The following is a 23,200-nucleotide window of genomic DNA, read 5'->3' as shown; positions in this document are numbered from 1 at the left end:
CTGTCAGCTTCCCTGGAGGAAGAAATCCCCTTGACAGAGATTCAGCTGGCCCACTGGTCGGCCGCACTGAGGGGAAGCACAGCGTCAGCCACCTTTGCCGTTCCTGGGGCGCTGGCATCTGTACCACTTGCCTGACCTAAGTGGCGACCCGTCGCCTGGGTTCTAGCAAGAGCATTTTTGGCCAAACTTCTTGAGCCTCTTAACCTCCGAACCCAAGCAGGGAACCCAGGATTTCTTTGTGGGCTCAAATCCAGTCCGGATTTTGCATCTGTGAGGCGCTTGCTTGCCCCCCTCCCTCCATAGCCCTCGCAACACCTGCTGCAGAGGCTGGAAGCCAAGAGCTATTGTGCAGGACCCTGAACTCTGGCCCTCCGCCTCCGCCTCCACCCCAAACCCGGCACATTTCATGGAGATGCTTTGCTGGCTGGCAGGGAGCCACGGAGCTTCCAACTCCATTGGGGAACAGGACTCCTAGCCAGCTCTTGCCTTTCGGGTTTTCACCCTCTTCTCTCCCTCTGGGGCCCTTCGAATTAGGAAGTTTAAGTGTGATTTTGCATTTCTATTGAGCTGGTATTCAACGGGCCAGGATGTATCTGAATAGGGGTGTGAGGCTAGTTAGAGGGAGATTCAGACTTCTTGAAATCATGAATTAATGAGGCCAGAAGGGTCCTCCCAAAGGTTCAGAGTTCATAATAATTATTTTGATTGGTACAGCCTATTCTGAGCTTCCTTATTTTGAAAACATTTATTATTTCATTTAATCCTCACGGTTTACCTGCCAGGCAGGCATCATCCCTATTCAGCACTGGGGAAATGGAGGCCCAAAGTCCTCCGTGGACCAGCCGGGGTCACACAGCAGTTCACTGGAGTCCAGACCCCCCAGGCCCCGACCCCAGCACACTGCCCTCTGCACGCCGGCGGCAGGAGGCACTGAGGAGGTTCTGGGGAAACCCTAGAGCTTCTACAGCTTCCCCCGTGAGTTCTTCTGGAACCGCTACCCTCCCCAGCAGACTTCAGAGCAGCCTGGAGGGCAGAATTTGGAAGTGAGATGAGAGGCAAGGGCATTACTCTGGAAAAGAAGGACCCTCCAACCCGTGTGGCCTCTCTTCCTGTTCTCCAACCTGGATTAGAATTACTGGAAATTCCTCTCCCTGGAAACCACAGTCACATCCTCATCAACACTCCCAGGAAAGCACCTGGCCATCTGCATTCTGGGCCCTTTTCCCGAAGGATCCCCAACTTACATGTTGTGTAGGGCGCACCAGCCACAGTGAGGGTCCCCCGAGCTCAGACATTCCCCACAGGTCGTGTACTGTTCGCAGGATTCCACGGGGACCCTGGTGATCTAGCGGAAAGATGAAAGAGAGTGTGGTTAGATCAGGGAGTGACGACTGGGTGATGCGGGTTCAGACTCACCTACACCCACCCACACTTGCACTGTCCCCACCCCTAAAGAGGTGACACTGCGGGGGGCAGGGGGGATCAATGGCCACCCTTATGCTCTCATCTGTTTGCCTGGTGCAAGGAGGGTACAGCTAAGGGGAATGTGTTTCTGGGGGTGGCAGGCCCAGGGCTGCTTCTTGCCTTCACCAGGGGCAGAAACCAATCTTCCTGTCTCTCTCTCTCTCTCTTTTTTTTTTTTTTTAAGATTTTATTTATTCATTCATGAGAGACACACAGAGAGAGGCAGAGACTCAGGCAGAGGGAGAAGCAGGCCCCCTGCGGGGAGCCCAATGCAGGACTCGATCCCAGGACCCTGAGATCATGCCCTGAGCCAAAGGCAGATGCTCAACCGCTGAGCCACCCAGGTGCCTCCTTCCTGTCTCTTTCTGCCCACCACGCCCTTGCAAGAGCTGGCCAGGCTCCTGCTAAGTGCTGAAAATGGTTGAAACTCTGTGGAAAGCCTATTGAGTGCCACCGACTTGTCTCTGAAGGGCTTTCAGCTGGGCTTGGGCTGAGACATCCTGCCCCTTACAGGCACAGAAAACATTTAAAAAGGGAGAGAAGGAGAAACTTTTCCTATCAAATAATATTCATCATATGGCACAGTCTCTTTACAGCCAACCAAACATACCACCTGGATCCAATTATCCCATTCTCTGATGTCTGTATTCAATTTTTCTAGTAAATCTCCCATCCTTTGAAAAGTCTGGCTAAATGGGAACATCCACAGAGATGAGCTGCTGGGGAAAGTGGGATTTTACAGATCGAGTCCCTGCCCCCTACCCCAAGCGTGCAGCCCCAGCAAGCTCCCGTCCATTCCCCGTGGGGTCCCGCAGGGCCCTGAGGTGGGCCTGCCTGGACCTGACACCTCCACCTGCCCAGTGTGTGGCACTCAGGCCAGGTAAGAAGATCAGAAGATTGAAGTCTTCCATTTGCTATGTCAGGCACTGCCACTGGTCGGGGCAGGAGGCTGCTGGGCTGCAAAACCATTTGCCGGGCTGGGGATGGGTTCTCCTTTGGCAGGGTGTAGAGGTCCCCCACCCACTGGTTGTGTGAACTCAAGTGCAAACACCCCCCAGGGGCCAGCCCCATGGTGTTTGGCCTCTGGCAGACGGACAAGGGATCTGCTGGAGACACTTTCACAGCATCCTCCTGAGAGGCTTGGGAGAAGTTTAACACGCTTCTCTAGCAAATGTTTATCAGATGTCACCATAAGGAGGCTCCGGTGCTATGTGACACAGAAATACCAGCCGTCAGGACACAGAGCCCTGCCCTGCAGAGCTCAGAGTCCAGGGGGAGTTGGTGACTGCAAAGCCAGAGCTCCTTGCATGGGACGGGTGTGACTTCCAGGAGGGGCCCTTCCAGGAGGGGCCCCCCAACTTGTAGGGGGCAGGGGCTACTGGGGTAAGTGTGAGTCAGCTAGGGCAGGAGCGGGCCGGGCAGAGACCCGTAAGGGCGCTGCATGCTGACCGATGTCACGAGCAGGAGTATCATGGACAAGTTCAGCGTAACGCAAGGGTGTGGCCTGGCCGGGGCATCGTGAGATGTCAGGGGACATACTCAGGGGCCAGACCAAGAAAGGTCATGTGCACCAGCCTCAGGAGGCTTCCTTTTTCTGTTGGGTGCTCCTCCTTACCATATCCTAACACCGAATATTCATATTACAAAGCTCTCCAGTAAGGGAGCGGCCATGATCAGCTTTTTTTTTTTTTTTAATATTTTGTTTATTTATTCATGAGAGACAGAGAGAGAGAGAGAGAGAGGCAGAGACACAGGCAGAGGGAGAAGCAGGCTCCATGCAGGGAGCCCGACGTGGGACTCGATCCCGGGTCTCCAGGATCACGCCCTGGGCTGAAGGCGATGCTAAACCGCTGAGCCACCCGGGCTGCCCCATGATCAGCTTTAAACAGTCCTAACCTTCTAATAACAAAAACATGAAATGCAAGCAGGATAATAGCAAAATCTTGCAATTCAGTTTAAGAAGTTGGTATATCAGTGGAGGTTAGTCTGAAGTAGCGCCCACATACTAGACCTGAGGATGTGAGTTGAAGCCATGTCCAGTATGGCCCGACAGGATGAGATATTAGCCAAGGGGCTAATTTGCTCATGAGCTGCATAAATAGGGTATGAGGGTGGAGAGAGGCCAGCCCACAGTGGGGAGTGCCCAGCTCGGGTCTCTGCTCCAGGAGTGGTGTCGTTCAACCAGAGGTCCTTTCTGGAAGAGTGGTCAGGATGGGGCGGGATCCAGATGCAACAGCTGAGGTCCAGCTGAGGGATCTAGGATGTTTACTGAGGTCTGAGAAGATGAGTCTTGAGGTGATTTTCCAACGTTTATTATTTTTTTAAAGATTTTATTTATTTATGAGAGACACAGAGAGAGGCAGAGACACAGGCAGAGGGAGAAGCAGGCTCCCTGCAGGGAGCCCGATGTGGGACTCGATCCCAGGACCCCAGAATCACGCCCTGAACTGAAGGCAGACACTCAATCGCTGAGCCACCCAGGCATCCTGGTTTTCCAACGTTTGAAGGGAAGCAGTACGGCCACAGCAGGACTCATGGGCGCCAAGTTTCAGGAAAGCCCAACCTGGGAAGGTCTAGGTTGTCCAGTAGCACTCGCTTCTGCAAGGAACTCCCATCACGGGGATGCATAAGCAGAGTCAAGGTGACAGGTATGTGGAAGGCTGGCAGAGGGATTTCTGCCCTCAGAGGGAGGCTGTACTTATCCTTCACATTCTGGCCTTTGCGATTCTACTTCCCAGTTTACCTAACTCCTCCCTGAGACTGTTCACAATTTTTGTCCTGAATGACTTGGTACAGTTGAAAGAGACCATATAGGGGCACCAGAGTGACTCCGTTGGTTAAGCGTCTGACTCTTGATTTTGGTCCAGGTCATGATTTCAGGGTCCTGAGATGGAGCCTCACATAGGGCTCCGTGCTGGGCGTGAAGCCTGCTTAAGATGCTCCCTCTCCCTGTCCCTCTGCTCCACCCACTCTGGCTCTTGCATGTGCTCTCTCTCTCTCTATCCAATCAATCAACCAATCAATCAATCAATCTTTAAAATAAATAAATAAATGAAAGAGACCATCCAGCCATTGCCACCAGCTACTGGCCTCATCACATTGCTTTAAGAAGCAACCCTTGACCTCTGACTCATGGCCTTTGATTCCTACAAGGAGCACCTTTCTGAAAGTGTGCCTCTCCTGGGCCTGGAACTCTCAGCCCGCCAGGATCTCTGTGACCCCACTGCCCCGGGGTGGGGGGCTTCCGCCCGCCCCCCTTCAAACCCACCCTCTGAGGCCTGAGCACCACAGCCCAGGGCCCAGCCTTCCTTTCTTGGGTTTCGGGCTCCGTGTGAGTGATGTCTGCATCTGGCTGGAAATTAAAACAACTGTCTGCATTGCATTCGGCCCGTCTGTCAAAACACAGCCCGGCTCTCAGCAGCTGGGAAAGGCGGCCCTGAATGGGGGCAGTGTCTCCGGCAACAAAGCCCACTTTCACGCCAAGTGCCACGGAGATAGTGAGAACCCTGTTCTTCTCCAAACATGAAACCAATAGCACAACTATTTTTCCTGTTTCCTGGGCCCTCCTGGTGGGAATTTCTCTCTCTCTCTCTCTCTCTTTTTTTTAATGCATGGAGTTGAAGAGCAAAGTGAAACAGGAAACTTCTGGGGCGGGGGGGGGGCACGGTTCTAAAACTTGAACGATTCTCTCCTCCAAGATCTACTAGCCACGCACAAACCAGAGGCAAGAAATGTCACGGGGACTGGGAGGAGACCCTCAAAGCCAGATGGTTCCGTGGGTTCTCTGTCTTTCCTATAATTCTTGTGTTTCTATGTTCATTCATCAACCAGTATTCATCGATCACATCCCACATACAGGCCAGTGTTGGGCACTTCAGGGGAGTGAGGTTGAAGACAACTGCAGCATTAAAATACAGCCATCAACTTCACGTTGCAAACAGACTGGCAATAAAAAGACAAGCGAGTGATGAACACTCTGCGAGAGGCACAGCAAGACAGCTGAGGGAATTCAGAGCAAAGAGGAAATACTTTTACTAAGCCTGCAGCGTCCCACGTGAGAGCCACTAGCTCACGTGCTCACAAGCATCTGAAACGTGGCTGGTTCAAGTTGAGACGGGCTCTAAGGACACAAGCGCCCTGAGTTTTGAAGATTTCGTATGAGGAAAAAAAAATACATCACAATGAATATTTTTTATCGACACATGTTAAAAAGGAAAATTCTCAGATGCCGGGTTAAATAATATCTATGATGCATTTCACTTCTTTGCTCTTAACTGTAAAAAAATCCAGGTGCCAGAAAAGTTAAAGTTATACACGGGGCCTGCATGTACGGCGTGTGCTTTATTTCTCTGGGCCGGTGCTGCTCTAGATGGGAGTCCCAAGCAGGTTTTTGTGAGAAACAAGGCATGTGCCTGGGTCTTGAAGGGTGAACGATATAGACACAGATGGACAGCGTTGCAAGGGGAAAGAGCCACTGCGCAAATGGGAAGGCAAGAGTTTATTTATTTATTTATTTATTATAGACATAGAGAGAGAGAGAGACAGAGAGAGACAGAGACACAGGCAGAGGGAGAAGCTGGCTCCATGCAGGGAGCACGATGTGGGACTCGATCCCAGGTCTCCAGGATTGCGCCCTGGGCCAAAGGCAGGCGCTAAACCGCTGAGCCACCCAGGGATCCCCCAAGGCAAGAGTTTCTTAAGCAAACCTTACGTGAGAGCAAGGGAGCGGTGGGTATAAATCTAGAGAGGCAGGTTTGGCTGGGCTGGGGCTGGGAAGGACCGACAGGCCACAGAACTGGGGTCTGAGCTCTTCCGACTGCCACTGCTTGGCCAGAAGAACTTCCTGCAGAAAGAGGTGGCCCTGGAGCTCTCGAGGAGCGATGGCTCTCCATGCATGGTCCTGGAAGGCCCTGGAAGGCCCTGGAAGGCCCTGGACCCGGCACTGTTGGCATTGCCTGTGAGCTTATGAGACGAGAAAGTCCAGAGCCCACAGAGTCAGAAACTCCAGAATGGGGCCTGAGCAGCAGTTCTAATGCGCTCTCCAGCTGATGCTTAGGACCTAACGATGGAGAGCCACTGGTACAGGTAACCCCATTCCTTGGGAGCCATGTTTTAAATGTTAGGTCCCCAACCTTGAAGAACTGGAATAAAACTCTGCCTCGGTCTATGGAAGGAATGAGACTGATGCGGGGGAAGAGTGGGGGCCTCCGGGGACAGCTCTGTGCCCGGCGAGAAACTGGCCCTGAAAACTCTGAGTCTCTGGAGGCCCTAAAGGAAGCCAGTTTGGATCCCAAGCCCAGGTGACAGGCGGGCGTGTGCTCCAGGACCCGGCGGGTGGGGCAGGACAGGCCGGGGACGGCAGAGCGAGCTTCCTCTAGCCGAGCGTCCACGGAGTCAGGCGGCCCTGTCAGGGCTGACTCAGAGTTTAATGGCACACTCTGTGACGCCCTAATGAGTGTTTGTTTATTAGGATTGCATTTTAATTATGCCTGAGGCTCCCCCACCCCCTGGGCTGGGTGCTGGGACCCAAGGGTGGCTGGGCTGGGACAGGAGTGGAGCCATGAGAAGCGTACAGTGGAGGACGCCCTGCTCCTGACCCCCGGGACCAGGGAGCTGCTCCGGACAGATTCCACCCTCACGCTCCGCATTCTTTTCTGCTTGATCCTAGGTCCTGTAATTATGCCTCTAATGAATATAACTGTCCTATTAAGTCATTTACTTAAGAAATACTCTTAATTAAAGGTGACTCATACTGTGTTCTCGGCTCCTCTGGCCTCGGGGTCCTGCGTCTCTAGTGTCTTCCGTGGCCCGATTCAGCAGGGCTGGAGCTCTCTGTGGGAAGGGCCCAGTGGGGATGTGCAGAGTTTAGGGTGCTTCGCCCCACGCCCCGTCTTCTCTTCACGGTGTGAGGCCCTGCACGCCCAGGCACATGGTACCAGATTATAGTCAGTGGCGGGGACAAGTCACTGAGGGAATGGCTGGAACCAGCCTCATTCCTCAAGATCTTGAAGAACGTGGCAGATGGCTGGGGCACCCAGGGCGAGGCCAGGAAGGCCTCTGAGGCCCTGGACAGTGAGTTCCTCAGGTACAAACACATCGCCGCTCTTCAGAGTTGTCCAACCACAGACATAGGGGCCAGAGCCCTTTGCCAAGTGAGCTTGGGGACAGAGAACCCATTGCCATGTCTCTGCCTCCCTGTGTGGACACCTGAAAGGAACTACATGGTCCTGAGAACCCCGATGCGTCTCCGGGACCAACAGACGAGTTGAAGCAGCACAACACACACGGATTGTGTCCGGGGTCCCCTGCATCCTTCAACGTTTACTGCGCATTGATACTGTGCTAAGCTCTCCGTTGGGCACTGGGGCCAAATGCTCTGCCTTCCTAGAGTTCTTGGTTTCTTGGAGGATAAAACCAAGGAAACGGATCATCTCAACACAATGGGCTAGACGGCACAATAGAGGTATAAGCAAGAGACAGTCACGGCTCAAAGGACAGAAGGCCTCGGGGGGCCTAGCGCTCAGGGTTCAGGAGGCCTATAGGATTCCTCTGCAGCCAAGCAAGAGAGAGACACACAGAGAGCGGGGGAAAAGAAGGAAAAGCTGTTCTCCAGGCTGTTGGGGCCCCTCAGAGAGTGAGCATTTAATCCCCTGCTTCCCTGGAATCCGTGCCCCCCTCCTCCTGCCAGATGGTACACCTGTCCCCACACGTGTCCCCTGCCTCCTGACACAAGGAAGGAGACAGAGGCCTTCTCAGTGGCCAGGAGCCAGGTGGTAAGGATGGGAGGTGGCATGCACAGCCTGGCCGGAGCATGCAGTTGGCCTGACCGACAGCCTCCTGGTCCCCAGGGCCCGGGGCGAGGCGCACAGCAGCTGACGCCCAACTGTCTCCCCAAGCTTGCTCCTTTCCTTGCTACCTTCTTTCGGGGGTCCCACCAGCTGGCCCTCTCTCCCCTTCCAGGCACGAAGGTCTCAGACCCCCTTTCTCCTTTTCTCCCCAGGTCAGACCACTTTTCCAGCAAAGCTGCCAATGCTCTGGTGTGTCCAGGGCTGAGGGCAGACGGAAAAGGGCCCCGGCCAGGCCTGGCTGGTGGACTGAGGTCCGTGGCACCGTCACCGCAGTTCCAGGGGAGGGTTTTAGCTTTTCCAGGTGCTTTCCCACACTGTTATCTCCTTTGATCCATGCAACCCCCCAGGGAGGAAGACTGGTCGGGCGTTGTTGTGTGTTAGGATTTCCATGTGATCCACTAGGAAACAGAGGCCCCCTCAGGGCTGGCTTAGCCCTGGCTCCATCTCGTAGTGTGGCAAGGTGGCCAGTGGGAGGAGAGCTCTCCATTGCCCATGCTGGGACCTTCCTGAGGATGCGGAGGTTCAGGCGACAGTTTGAATAGACAAGGTTTGAGGTGAACCCAGACAGTGCCAGGCTCGGGAGGCAGGAAGGAACTGAGGATGGGTAATTTGCTTCTCCATCCCCACACTTCTATGTAGCTTGCTGGCACCCACTAATTGTTCACTGGGGGATTCGTGGGTGGGCGCAGTCTCTCTCTTCACAGGCTTTCCCCAAATCCCATCGGCCTGGGGCAATGGGTACAATACCCTCGAGAGGCCTGAGTGCTTGGGGCCCTGTCCTTCCCTTCACACCCGATGGGGCCAGGGTTCAGAGCCCTCACAGGGAGACAGGTGTGGGCAGCTGGTCGGAGAGGCCTAAGCCAGGGCCCAGCCCAAGCCACAGCGGACCCTCCAAGGACAGGGCGGGCTGCACCAGCCCCTGACATGCCTCGTCCTATATCTTCTACGGCTCAGCAAATTTCTGTGGGAAAAGACAGCTCCTCTCTGCTGTCCTTTCAGGCAAAGAGCTAATTGTCTATTGGATGCCTGAAGCCGCATCCTCACCTAAACCTCCATGCTGGGGATGGGTCGGGGCAGAGGTCTGGGGCAGCAACGAAAGCCCCTCCTGAGGTCTGCTCCCCAAGGATGAGGCGTGAGGAGGTGATAGGGCCTGAGGCCTCCTGCTGATGGCTGGCAGGCTCCTGGCTGGCACCGCCTGGCTCTGAGCTGGCAGTTGGCGGAGCTTGTGGAACGGAGCGAAGCAGCAGGAATAATAATAATAGTGCTAGCTTTCATTTAGCCAGAACCTACTGCATGCCAGGTACTTGGTGTGTATTATCTCATTTAATCCTATGCCAACTTTGCAGGCAAGGTAATCGTAGCTTCACTTTACTCATTAGGAAAGAGTCTCAGGTTAAATAACCCACCCAAGGTCACATGTCTTGCAGGTGGCAGACTCAGAACTGAAATCCAGGTTTGTCTGACTCCCAGGCTGGGAGTGGGGGGGTGGGGTCGGCAGAGGGTCAGTGGAGACAGGTCACCCTGGAGAGTGAAGACCCCCTCTCTTGAGGCTGCCCCAAGCGCTGGCTGTCGGGGCCACCTTTCTTTCTCCTAGAAATCAGGTGCCAGCTGCAGTGCCTCGGCATGTCCTTGGACACCACGATCACAGACTTACGATGGCTCGACGTAAGATCTTTTGACTTTAAGATGGTGTGAAAGCCATATGCGTTCAGCAGAAACCGTATTTTGAATTCTGAATTTGGGTCTTTTCCCCGGCTAGCAGCAATGTGTGGTACGGCGCTGTCTCCCACTGCTGGGCGGTGGCCGTGAGCACTGCGCCCCGTCAGCCACGGGATCCCAAAGGGTAAACAACCGGCACACTGGAAACCATTCCGTGCCCATATAACCAGGCTGGTTTTTCACTTTCAGTACAGTATCCAATCCGCTACATGAGAGATGCAACACTCGATTATAAACTAGGCTTTGTGTTGGGTGATTTGGCCCAACTGTCGGCCAGTGCGAGTGTTCTGAGCACGCGTTAGGGTGGCTTGCTGAACTACGGTGTTCGGTAGGCTAGGCGTACGGAATGCAGGTCAACTTACCATGGGTTTGGGGGGATGTAACCCCATCCTAAGTCTGGGAGGATCTGTACGTTCCCCTACTTGACCAACTGCACACCTCTTAGCTCCTTGTACCCTCCAGTTTGCTAGCAACGATTCCGATGGTGAATGTGGAGCGAGATGCCACAAATGTGGTGATGTCAGAGGGCCAAGGGGAAGAGAGGCCGGTGACGGCGGAAGGGTTCTTTTTTGAAGTTGGCCAGGACCAGGACAATAACAGGACAGGCTCTGAGCAGATTGCACATTTTCCATCCTGAGCCTCCTGGGAATGTCACGGAGGCCTCGAGCCCAGAGGTGGAAGGTGCTCTCTGCCCTGGTCTGGCCAGGAGTGAGCTGTGTGGTTCAGGGCAAGCCGGTTCCCCTCATCAGGGCCCCGGCTTCCTACCTCTAATGGACACCACAGCACCTGTTCATCAGCGAGCAGAGCACCTCTGAGCTCCCATTTTCAGCTTTGGCCGTTCCTACGAATCCACCTCCCAGTAATTAATGGGAAGAACTCACGATGGTTTGTTCCCAGTGTTAGATGCCTTCTTCAAAAGTCAATAGCCAAGTGTGAGACCTCCTTAAATCCTCATAAAGTAAACACCAGCCCAGCCTCCTGCCTGTCCTCTCAGCTGTGAAAAGTCACATAATCGATATCCTTAAGAAAAAGGGAGGCACCAACCCCCAGAAAACCAGCTGGAGTTTCTGGAGGCTATGATTGCAACTAAAGCAACATGCAACCTTCTGACCAGAAGCTGACCCTGGGGCTGTCTCCTAAGAACTCCTGACTATCTGGAGACCTCAGGGCGGAGTGGAGTTCAAAGAGAAAATCTATTTTTAATGACTTGGGGGAGAAGAGTGGAGAGGCTGAGTAATTCGGAGTAATTAAAGCTATCTATCACTCAGAGAGTGGAATCCAAAGTTGGTTGAACTTTTCAATGACAGTTTTCTCCTCATTCATAAAACCCAGCAGAGGGATATACAGGAGTCAAAGGGGATAGGGCGGTGGCAAAAAGAAACTTCTGGCCCCGACCGGTGAAATTTGTCCTTTTGAGGAGCACTGGAGCAATGACCTCTCCTGGACCCTTTTTTTTTTTCCTTTTTCAGGGAGAGGCCATATTTTGCACTGATGGAGAAGGTGGACAGTGAAGGGGACAGTCCTCAAGTTTCAGAGCTAGTTCCTATGCTTACCCCCATGTGACGTTAAGTTGTCAGCTCCCCCCACACCTCAATTTCCTCCTCTGTAAAGTGGGGACGATAATGATACCGACTTCACAAGGCTGTTTGAGGGCTTTGGTCTCACCTGCACATCAAGAGCCGTGCACACAGTTGGTGCTCAATAGTGGTAGTTATCACGCTCGGTCTCTATCTGCAGACCCCACTGAAGGTGGCAGTGTTTGCAAGGGAAAGCTGCAAAGGGCCCTCACCCGGGCTCTGCGCTCCTGTGTCGAGTGACCTTGAGCAGGCCACCTAGCCTCTTTGGGCTGGGACTGCCCATGTGTCAAATGGGGAGAATTACGCCTGCCCTTTGCATAAAGAGCAGTACAGCCACTCCGACTATTGTCCTTAGTAATGACTTAATCCTACCTGAGGCCGACGTGCACTAAAACCTAAGATCCTCTTCGGAAAGAAGTCAAATCAAGCTGAGTCTTCTAAGGATTCATGTAAAACGTGGGCAAAGGAAAAGCATAACGAGGGTAGGAAACCAAACGGGCAGAGTAGACATTCCAAATGCCACCCCGTATTTTCTTAGGTTCAGAGCCAGCAATACAGGGGAGGGAGAAATAGGGCCCTTTCTAGTTTTGTTTTTTTGGAAGGATCTACAAAGAAGCAGAGATGCCGATACTACGTTGTCTCCATGACAACTGTGGGTTTATTCAGTTAGGAGAAGCAGGTGGGATAGGAAATCGGAGAGGAGAGGGTTTGAGAAACTGGGCCTAAGACGTAACTAGCACAGATCTCCCACCTGGGATCCAGATGCCTAGAATCAGCCAGATCCCACAGCCTTCCCGATAGGGTCAACGTCAGCTCCTTTACCCCGGGGCGGCGGGGAGTGATGAGGGCAGGGGGATGGAGAAACATGGCAGGAATGACTCTTTATCCATCCATTCCTGTTCATTCCACACTCGTGCTTGTTCAGGTGGTTCCACTGAGGCCCCAGGATGCACGGAGCCCGAGTATAACCTTACCACACGGAGACTGATTTTCTCTAAGAGCTGGGCATCTAGCTTCTAGACTATGGTCCCAGGGCCCCATCCCCTCAACTTCTGCTCTCCCTGCCTTCCAGTTACCAGCAGAGCAAGAGGAGAGGGTCTGGAGCACCAGTTAATCCCAAATTCCCTTTGAAGCATCCATGGCACATAACGTTGGGAAGGTGAGCCTTGGGGTGGGAATCATCAGGGCCCGAGAAGAGGCTGGTCAGGATATGGAGTAAGAACACTTTTGCTCTTGTCTGGGTAAGAAGGTGGGGCCTGACTTTAGCGTGTTTTGAGATGGAGACTCAGGGAATCCTTCTATAAGAGGGACAGTGGGGCCGTTAGGACATCACTGCTCCTCAAGGGGATCATAAGAATGAGCTCCTTTTGGCAGAGGTCCTGGCACTGCCTCCCAGCCAAGCTCCAGTTTCTGTCTCCTGATGCCCAACTGCACCTCTGGCTCTGAAGCTGGCACTCCTGCTTACAAACACAAGCTTGCAGGTTCTCAGGGGCTCCTTGTGTACTAATTTCCCATTCTTGGTATCTTCCCCAGAATCTGCTTCTGGGGTTATGAAGGGACCTCCACGTTGACGTTCCCAGGTCACCTTGACCTAGAGAGAGCAACCCTACTGAAAAGCGTAAGATTTGGCCACAGAAGCCCTTCTTGAGGCCACCCCACTAGACAGCCACGCACATAGGAAAGGTCAGAGCCAGCTTAGCTCTACGCACAGGCACAGGATCCGAGACGGGAGGCCATCTCTCCACCTAAGGTGTTGGATAGGTCTGAGCAGACGAGAAGCCATCAGAGTCTTGTGTTGTAAAACCAAATTTGGGTTTCCAGTGCACCTCATGGAGGGCATCTTCTCAGCCATCTGTCCATTCTTCTCTCTAACCATCTGAGACTTGGCCATCCTGTCTTCCCTGACACATGAGATCTGAAAATATTCTCTCTGATTTTTTCATCAGATGCCAAGTGGCTGGCTCCCTTGGGAAGGACAGAGCAGTTCTTTGTCACTCACGGCTTCCTAGGACAAATTAGTAGGTGAGTGGATGAGTGTGTGTGCGCGGGTGTGTCCGTGTGCGTGTGTGTAGGGGTGGAGAGGCAGAGGCAGAGAGATGCTGGATGACAGTACATGTTAAATATCTGCCTAAGCAAGATAAAAAAAGAGAATCCCCTGCACTTACATTAAATTTTATAAATCTCCTCTCTGTATAGAGCTCAACTGTTCATTCAGGCAATGCCGGCAGGGTGGTGACGGGGAGGCAGCAAGGCTCCCGTGCTTTGCCGGATCCTCAGCCGTTGGGCTGCTCAGGGAATCTGCATAGACCGGTCAGTTGGATAAAGACCATTCCCACTGGGGCAGCAGTGACTACACCCAAGGGTGAGTCAGTAGGGGTTGACTGACCCGGCCTTGGGATCTACACGCACGAGGGGGCCGGCCTACGGTTGTTAAGAACTTGGTGCTTTATAACTTGACTTTTACAATTGGTGTTTATTTTGTTCATTGGCTTGTTGACTCATTCACTTATTCATTAGTCCATCCAGGTATGAATCATTCCTTTATCTCTTCATACACCCAACAGACCCAAGTCTTGATACCACCCAACAGTAGGTATCAAGTCTCCTACTATGGAGTTATGATTACAAGTTAGTCATGGTCCCGTGGTGCCTCTGGTGGGCAAACTAGTAAGTCCAAGTGTCATTGGACAGGCTCCTAGCCGAGAGCGATCACCTTGAGCTGGACGGACCAGGAACGCGTCACCCTTTGCGGTAGGCCTTGGAAACTCAGTGAGATTTCGAGAGGGGGGGATGGAGGAAGGAACAGCCCCCGAGGAGAGAAGAGCATGAGCGAAGACTGCGCAAGAGGAGGTGCAGAGAGGATTCCAGGAATGAGCAGTGTTAGAGCCAGGGAACCGGCAGGACAGGTGACCTGAGGCAACATCGTGGAAGGCCAGGGTGGTGGAAACAGAGCAGAAAGGAGGAGAAGGAGACATGCTGCGTTTCTTCTTTCCCCACGTGTCGCCCACCTGTCCCTGTCACAGCATCCCTGCTGCCCCCCGCCCCACACCTGCCCCGGCTGCAGGCCCCGTGGATCTCCCTTCTATTCTCCACACAGCAGACGTGTCCTGCACACCCTCATTTCTCCTTTCCTTCAGAGAGGCTGAGGGCCCAGGTCTTAGGGTCAGACCGCCCAGGTCTGCATCCCAGCCCCTTCGCTGATGAGCTGTGTGACCTCGGGCACCTTCTTCAGGTAAGCCTCAGTGGTTGACTCGTGACGTGGAGATAATAACGGCATTATTTATATAAGACTCGCTGTCTGAAGATGAGCGAGAAACAGAGGCGCAGGGAGTCTCAGTAAATTCATTTCCGGTCATACAGCCGGCAAGTTGCAGCGCTGGGATTCGAGCCCAGTCAGACGGGCTGCAGAGCTCGTGCTCCAAACCTCTACACCTAATTGTCTCAGGCACAAAGGGTGGCACGGGTTAGGAAACCAGTAGGCTGGTGCCTGGCTTACAGGGGTTACCTGTTATTCACAGGTACGTACTACGCACATGCTACGTATGCTGCATGGGCATGAAGTTCAAAGGCTGAGCAGACGAGGCTCTAATCTTCAGGTACTCCGAGTGTGGACAGGAAAACAGATAAGCCCCCCAAATTATAATGAAATATTAGCGCCATGACTGAGATGTAGCACAGCTACAGGAGCAAAGGGAAAATCACGGAAGCCTTCCAAAAGGCAATGGTTTTAAAATGATGCCCTCAGCTAAAAAAAAAACAAATAATAACAAAAAAAATTTTTTTTCAAAAACGACGAGAAACATGGCATGTTGGATAATGTTTATAGTCCAAATGCACTACCCCCACCCCACCCTGATAGTTGAGGCTTTTGACTTCTGTTCCCCCCACCAACCAGGCTGACATGTCCACTCTAGACTCCTTCTGCCGGTGTCAACCCCCACTCTGGGCACAGTGGCCTCTGGTGCTCTGGACGGCCCCCTTTGCTCACACATTCCTGCTAATCAGAATGGCCTCCCGTCTCCTGCTCATGTGCAAACCCCTGGGCTGCTCCTCTTCCACGCAGCCTTCTTTGATCAACCTCTATGACGTCTCCTGCTAAATTTAGAATCTGACTACCTGTCCAGCTGGCAGGACTCTAATGCACTTTGTAAACTCTTCTTAGGACTCTATCTTTTTTAGGTTACTCACGGGGCTCTGCTTTTTACTTCTTGGTATGAGATATCCCTGTATGCTCCAACTTCACTTTCTTACACAAACTAGGTCTATAAATACCTGCTGAGAAGCTAATCACACTTGCCCAGTGATCCAGGTTTTATTTTAAGCTTCTTAAGTAAATGTACTAAGAACTATGTGAAGGTTCTCTAGGTGTGGCTGACGCCCCTGGCATTTTGCTGGGATCCATTACGTGATGTGAAGGGGTTTTTTTTTGTGTGTCTGTGGTTTTTTTTTTTTTTTTTTCTTTTTAAATAGACTTTTAGTTTATAACCCAGTGTGTCGTGTCATGGAAAGGACATGACTGAGTTAGAAGAACTTGGCTCAGCATCGCCCTGTACTCAGCTGTGCTGGGTGAACCACTTAACCTCTCTGAGCCTCAGTTTCCATTTTTGTAAATATGATCAAATATCAAAATTAAAGCATCCAGCTGGCGAAACACCAAGTTATAACGAATGCCGCATGCTAAGACGGCAGGCTGTCACACAAATCTTTCAGAGTAGATTTTCAAGATTTTTCTGCCCTTCATCTTAGGTCCCTGTCCTGAGATCAAAGAAATACAAGGACTGAGGAATAAAAAGGAGGACATTTTGTGAGATGTTTGGAGGAAGCCCTCGGAATGCTGTGACCTAGCCACCCCTTAATAGGCCCACTTGGAAAGCTGGAGACACATGCCCTGGACTATAGGGGAGAGAGTGGATGGGGAAATCCAGTAGGCAAGAAATCCAGAGACTCAGCTGCTGAGGAGCTCTTAGGAAGCAGAGTGAAGGCAGGACCCTGGGGAGTCACTGAGCACTCCTCCCCCATGGCAGGCCAAGGGTGTGCAAGTGCTTCCTTGGACCAGATCCAGCTGTGGACACCTCAGAAGGACAGTGGCCTGGACACCTCTGATGACCTGTCCAAGAGAAGAAACCCGTGGAGGTGGGTTCTATGTGGAAGGAAGAGCTGGAAAATCAGGCCTGAGAGCAGAAGGCAGGAAACAATGCCCAACTTATGGGATGTGCAGCCAGAGAAGCTCAGCAGAGGGGTGTCCAAGGGCCCACGAAGGACCTCGCCCCAAGAGAGTCAGAGCTGTTAGCCAGCTCAGAGAGCAGAAGGCGATCTTGTGACAATTCCAGTTCAAGTTGCAAAAGGGTCTCTCTGACCCTCCCTCTCCGCCTCCTTGAAGGGGTCAATGACAACACTCGGGTGGGGCAAGGATAAATGACAAAAAGAGCAGAAACATCCCTCTTGGCTCCAAGAGGGGAGCACGCAGGAGGCCCAGGCTGGAAGACGGGGGACAGCTGAGCTGCGGTCAAGGCTTCCAGAACTTTACTTCTGGTCTGGAACTGGACATTATAACTCTGGATTGAGACTGTGGTTGAGACTTGAAAGCCTTGGTGTTATGATTCAAGAGCGAGCTGAGGAGCCTCCAGCAGGTACTGGAGACAGAGGCAAGGGGACTGCGGGAGGCAAAATAAAGCGGCGTCTTGGTGCCATCCCCCAGTGTGCCGGTGGGCATGGGAATGCTAAGGACCACCGTTCCTAACTGCACGTTTTCATGACGGTCACACGAAGTGGGAGCCCCAACCCTGCACGGTTCGGGATCTGGCTGGTGGCACACATCTGTGTTACTGCCAGGGACAGATTGATGACTTACTGATAACATGATTTTAAATAAAAAAGAAACCTCTGGGCATCGACCTGCAGAGGGTTCAGCTGACTGTTCCTTCCAGGGCCCTGGTGTCCTTCCACGGAATGTACAAGGGTGCGGTCTCTTTTCCAACTCCAGTTGTTCATGGGTCAAAAGAACTTGAGAACTGCCTCCCCCACCTCCCACCCCACCCACCCCGCCCCGGGAGGCCTCAGGGGATGTGAGCACAATCATTACATGCCACATTCCAAGCTGGTCTAATGAAGACAAGGGTGTCGTGAGGCCTGGCTCCTGGTGAGAAGCCCTCTGGGTGCTCCTGTCTCCCAATCGATGGGGATTACAGCTCTGCAACCTCTCCCCCTTGTCTGGAGGGTAGAGGCGGGGAATGTTTGAATCTTTACTTCCCTCGCTGCTTTCTATTCCTGGCCTCCTTCAACGGCTGCCTCAGATGTAACCAATGTCACGGGAGCCGTCGGGGATCGAAAGGGGTGGAGGGGAACTTGGGGAAATGGAAGAGAAACAAAAGATTCTTTTCCTTTTTTTAAAAAAAATTTAAACAGGTGCTTAGGAAATTAATTAGAGCAAATAATCACCAAGTTGTCTGAGTCTCTATTTTATTTAGTGCATGCCGGGTCTGCTGGAAAGAAAAAAAAAGGGGGGGAATTTTAAATAATTTTGGAGTTATAACTGATGTAATTAGGTGCTCAGTGAACACTTAGCATCGAGCTGTGCTTATTAAAATTACTGTTTTAATCAGAACATTGCTGGAGAATCATTAATAATACAATGGCTTGATTCCCTGGAACTCTAATTAGACCTGGACTTTTAACCACCTGAGCGTAATCTGGCTCCGTCTGGATGCGCACCACGGGTGATGCATTATCATTTCAGGGCATGTGGGGATGGAGCATCAATACTGCTATTTAGTGACTGCCTGAATGCTTTATTTTGGAGTGTGACAGTGTGTTGAGGAGGCCGGGGGGGCGGGGGGGCAGGAAGGCATTGATGCTGAAAGGTGGAGATGGAAGTGAAGGGGGTCAGCCAAGGGCTCGGAGTTGGAGGTCTTCAGGAAGGAAAGGCAGGAGATACTTCTCCCGCCACCGGGGGAGCCTTACCCATCATTCTATAGGGGAAACAATCAAGCCAAGATGTCACAGACCGGCTAAGTGTCCCGTTTCCTGGGTCACTCTGCCTTCACGGGGCCTGCCGGTCATCCAAACCAAATACGGGCCCAGACGGGTGCAGCATTAGGCCCTGCCAGGCCACTGTCATCTAGAAATCTAATCTATCATTCACCGAGTGATTACCAAAGGTTAATCTGGTGAAGGGCTGGGACCACTTCTTAAGTTCCCCGTCCGGCACTTTGGGTCACCCTAGAGAGAGACCATGAGACAGGCTGAGCTTTTCCAGAATCTTCTAATCTTTACAGGCATTTCAGGGTTAACTCGGTCCACAGCCTGGAGAGAGGCTGAGTGGATGTGTTCACGTCTCCGGAGACACTTGGCTGAGCTGGTGTTTGGGGAACGGGGTCAATGCCCCAGCTCCGAGCACAGAGCTTTTGGTTTCTCCTTCAGCGGGTGGCTCGGTTGTATCAACACTGATTTGGCCCCCCTTGAGGGTGGAGTCCTCGGATAGATGTCACAGGGGTGCCCAAGAGCAAAGGAAATGGAAACACGCTCTCTGCCCTCCTAGAGCTTGCTAACTAGTTGGAAGGACATAACAAAGATGTGAAAACAAGATTTAGGATACTTAAAAGGCAGACACTGAGAAGGGAAAATTAAGCTGGACCGGGGCAAGGGCAAGCGGAGTTAAGTGGTGATCAGAACACGATGGGATTAATCAGAGAGGGGGTAAAGGCCTTGCAGAAGAGGACGCGGGGCCAGGGAGGGGAGGCAGCCCTCTCTGTGCCCTCATTAAACATTCTTCTGGCTGCTACTGGAGGCCTCCAGACAACAGCATTGAACTCTCCGAAGCTCCCTCTCTGGGCCACCTCTAGCCAGTACAGCACTTGTGTGCAATTGGAAAAAGTCCTCGCCTCTAGGCCCTGCGTGGTTGGAGAGATGAGCGAGGACTCAGTTTCAGCCCCCACTTGCCCCTCAGCCTGATGCTGTTGTGCAGTACACAACCTGAACCATCATATCTGGCAGCCCTGATGCCCAAATTCTCCAGGGGAACAGAGAGTCAAAATGTGTGGTGTGGGTCCACTGGAGTTTGAGCCTAGCTGAGCCAAAGATAGAATATTTTTAAGGGTTAAATAGCATGCCTCTTATAAGCCCTGCGGGGACGGGGAGGGGGGTGGTCAGTGGGAGGCACAAAGAAAGTCGGAATCCAGTGTGGGCTGAGGAGCAGGGAAGTCACCACGGAGAGTGTGGGACTCGAGGAAGGCAGGGCGAAGAGTCCCGAGCAGGAAAAGATCAGGAAAAGATCGAAAGGCAAAGTGGAGAGAATGAGCTTTGGGGTGTGTTCTGGGGATCGTGAAGGAGACCAGAAGGATACCCCATTCAGATATCTTTTCTTACTGGTTCCACTGGGAGTAGACATTTTAAATAAGGATCAAGAAAGTAAAACAACTCTAGGCCCCCCTCAAGGAAGCACAGCCCACTGGAAGAGGTTTGCTATAAACCAGCAAGGCCAGGGGAGGGAGATTTTCATTGCAGGGGAGCCCTAAGGGGAGCCTCAAGGTCCAGATGAGGGACAAGAGTGCCTCCAACTTCCGAGATCGTCTCTGGGGTGGGCCCTTCACCCCTTTCCGGACTCCCTACAGCCTCTCACCTCGGGTCGGGGATGGGGGCTTATATGTACTGAATGCGAGGGGGCAGGCGGTCCCTGCGCTTTGGAACAAATGGCAGGGCCTCAACTCAAGAATTCCTGTGCTTCTGACAAAAAAAATACTATGTCTCTCTCTCTCTCTCTCTCTCTCACACACACACACACACATACACACGCTGAGGGCCCATCATTCCACAAACTCGTGCTCTTATGCAAACAGACTCGTGAACACAAACACGCATTCATACCACACACGCACATTCCACAGCAGCACACTCACACACACACACACTCACGCCGACACTCCACTCCATACACACATTCATGTCACACGCGCTCGTAACGCGCAGCCGTTCCTACCCCACTTCTGCGCCCGCCTGCACACAACTGTGGGTAGGAAGAGCCATCAGGAGCTGTCTCCGTCGGGTGTGTAGTGAAGAAGGATTAGGGCCGCCCAAGATTAAACAGAGGAGTTAAAAATGACAAACAGACTTCTAAACAGGATTAGAGTCTTAATGAAAACCATAATGAATGGAAGAGCCGCACAGATACCATCCATTAATGGCCATAAATATCAGACCAACAGATGAGATCTTAGACACTGGAGTTCGGAACCCCATCAAATTACTTCTATTGTGATTCATCAATAAATAACGAAGCCCAACGTCATATGTGAGGTCTTATCATGCTTCGAAGAATAGACTCGGAGGCCAGAAAGACCTGGGCTTGAATTCTGGTTTCGCTCCTGACAAGCTTGGGCATGTTCCTCTGCTTGTTTGATTTCAGTTTCTTCATCTATAAAACGCAGATAATTATCCCCCTAATAGGGATGTTGTAGAGATTAAATGAAGTCCTGGACAGCTCTGATAATAACTTATAATAATATTAATAATTTATTATTACAGTTATGATTAAGTCTCACTGTTATCGCTTGTTGCCTCCCCTTTTCAGCCTCCTGGGGGGAAGGAGGGCCAATTGGCTGGTGGGATCAGTAGAGAGAGAAGGCAAAAAGGGAAGGGAGATGGAAGGAATACGAAGAGCAGGAAACTGAGGCAGGGGCACAGCAGGGAGAAGATGGGGAAAGGATAAGAAAATGGGAAGAAGGATGGCAGACCTCTTGGATGCTACACCCGGGCATCATCCCTGGTGGGCTGCCCGTGCCCTCCTGGGTGGTGGTTACCAGGGGAAGGTGAGGGTGAGTCGTAGCTACACAATTACAGCCCAGCCTTCCTAACATTTTTTCCAATAACAGCTTTATGGAGATATAATTCATAAAACCATAATTCATAATTTCATAGGATTCACCCACTTGAAGTGTGTACCATTCAATGGTTTTTGGTAGATTCACAGAACCATACAACCATCGCCACCAGCGATTGGAGAACATTTTCATCACCCCAGAAAGAAACCCCATATCCATTAGCAGCCACTCCCTCTGCCTGCCCCCTCTCCCACCTCCCGGACACCCGCTCCTGCTCCAGGCCTGGGCAACCCACCACAGTCGACTTGGTCTCTATGGATTTCCCAGTCTGGACATTTCCCATAAATAGAAGCAGACGCTATGTGGTGTTTTGTGGCTGGCTTCTTTCCCTTAGCAGCATGTTCGCAAGGTTTGTCCACGTTGTGGCACATTTTAGTGACTTCTTACATCTCTTAATTCAGAGCCAAAAAAGGTGAAGACAGGGGGCTTCACATACCCACACACAAGTGTCCTAATGGCAACTGTCCAATAGTTGACCCTGAGAAAGCTCACCGAGCCAAGGTCGGCCACTAAGTCAGACACCCAGAGGCCAGCCAGTTGGAGTCTTCCTTCATTTTTACCGTCGGGGGAACCAAAGTGCAGGGAAATGATATGTTTTTCGAGTGTATGTGTTTGGCACCTTCCATATGCTTCTCACGAACACAGGAAAACAAAATAAGATCCAAATGTAAGGCTCTCTCGTCTATGGTTTTATGATTTAGATTTAATGTTAAGAGGCAAATGAGAGTCTCTTGGTATTCCGCACATATGTCTCTCTCTTATCTCTTAAAAGTGACAATTCCCAACTCTATTTTTACAGTGTAAAAGGATGACTCTCCTCTAATGGTTGTCTGTCATTGTTTATGTTTCAAGTAATTTTTATACATTCAAGACTGTAGCCTTAGGATGCAGGAAAGTGACACCCCCGAGCCAAAGGCCGTCCCTGAGGAAAGGAGGGCTTGTGAGCCGGACTGAGAAGGACCAGGCTCGTCACTGGACTCAGGAAAACGTCAATCACCTTTGCTCCGTCACTGAAGTGAGAGGTGTCCCCTGAGGGACCACTATTCTGAGAGTTTCAGGAATGACAGGGCACTATCTGCTCAGTCCCGCTGACCCTACAGATGGAGAACATTTAAACACCGAGTTGTGTGTGCGGCTTCCCTGCCCGTACTGTGCCGACCACCGTTACCCCGTGGCCACTAGATGTTAGTCTAGGGCCGCCGGAAAAGCAACCGAACTTCATGCAAAATGGAACTGGACTAGGGACACCTGGGTGGCTCAGCGGTTGGCACCTGCCCGCAGCTCAGGTCGTGATCCCGAGATCTGGGATCGAGTCCTGCATCGGGCTCCTTGCGAGGAGCCTGCTTCTCCCTCTGCCTGTGTCTCTGCCTCTCTCTCTCTCTCTGTGTCTCTCCTGAATAAATAAATAAATCTATCTTTTAAAAAAATGGAACTAGACAAGTACACCACTGATGGATACTTATGTGATCACGAGCCCAACGAGAGAGGGTCAAGTGAAGCCTTCTTTCTTCCCTACAAATTCCTAGTACTGACTTAGCTTGCATCACCGGGACAGGAAACTGTCCCCAGGCAGGCCGAGGTGGTGCGAGGAGCGACAGTGCCCTGAGATGCCAGGCGTGGTGGCCGCGAGCTGGAAGGACCCAGCTCATGAGGAATGCCCTGAAGTTCAGGTATGATTACTGGTCACTTCCTCTCAGGGCTATTCAGTGATCATAGT

The 23,200-nt window shown here is 52.1% G+C and overlaps 1 protein-coding gene across 2 annotated transcripts in view; it reads right to left on the bottom strand.

Annotated features, from left to right (window-relative positions):
* Nucleotides 1-23,200, bottom strand: part of PLXNA2 (plexin A2) — a 205,696-nt gene that overhangs the window by 72,236 nt on the left and 110,260 nt on the right. For both annotated transcript variants that reach the window (XM_077902257.1, XM_077902256.1), the window contains exon 5: nucleotides 1,245-1,345. In XM_077902257.1, coding sequence (XP_077758383.1) covers nucleotides 1,245-1,345 — 101 coding nt within the window. The remainder of the gene's footprint in view (nucleotides 1-1,244; nucleotides 1,346-23,200) is intronic.

This window comes from Canis aureus, chromosome 6 (genome assembly GCF_053574225.1).
Source record: "Canis aureus isolate CA01 chromosome 6, VMU_Caureus_v.1.0, whole genome shotgun sequence".
NCBI lineage: Eukaryota > Metazoa > Chordata > Mammalia > Carnivora > Canidae > Canis > Canis aureus.
Note: the sequence above shows the minus strand (reverse complement) of the source record. Positions and strands in the feature narration are given on the sequence as shown.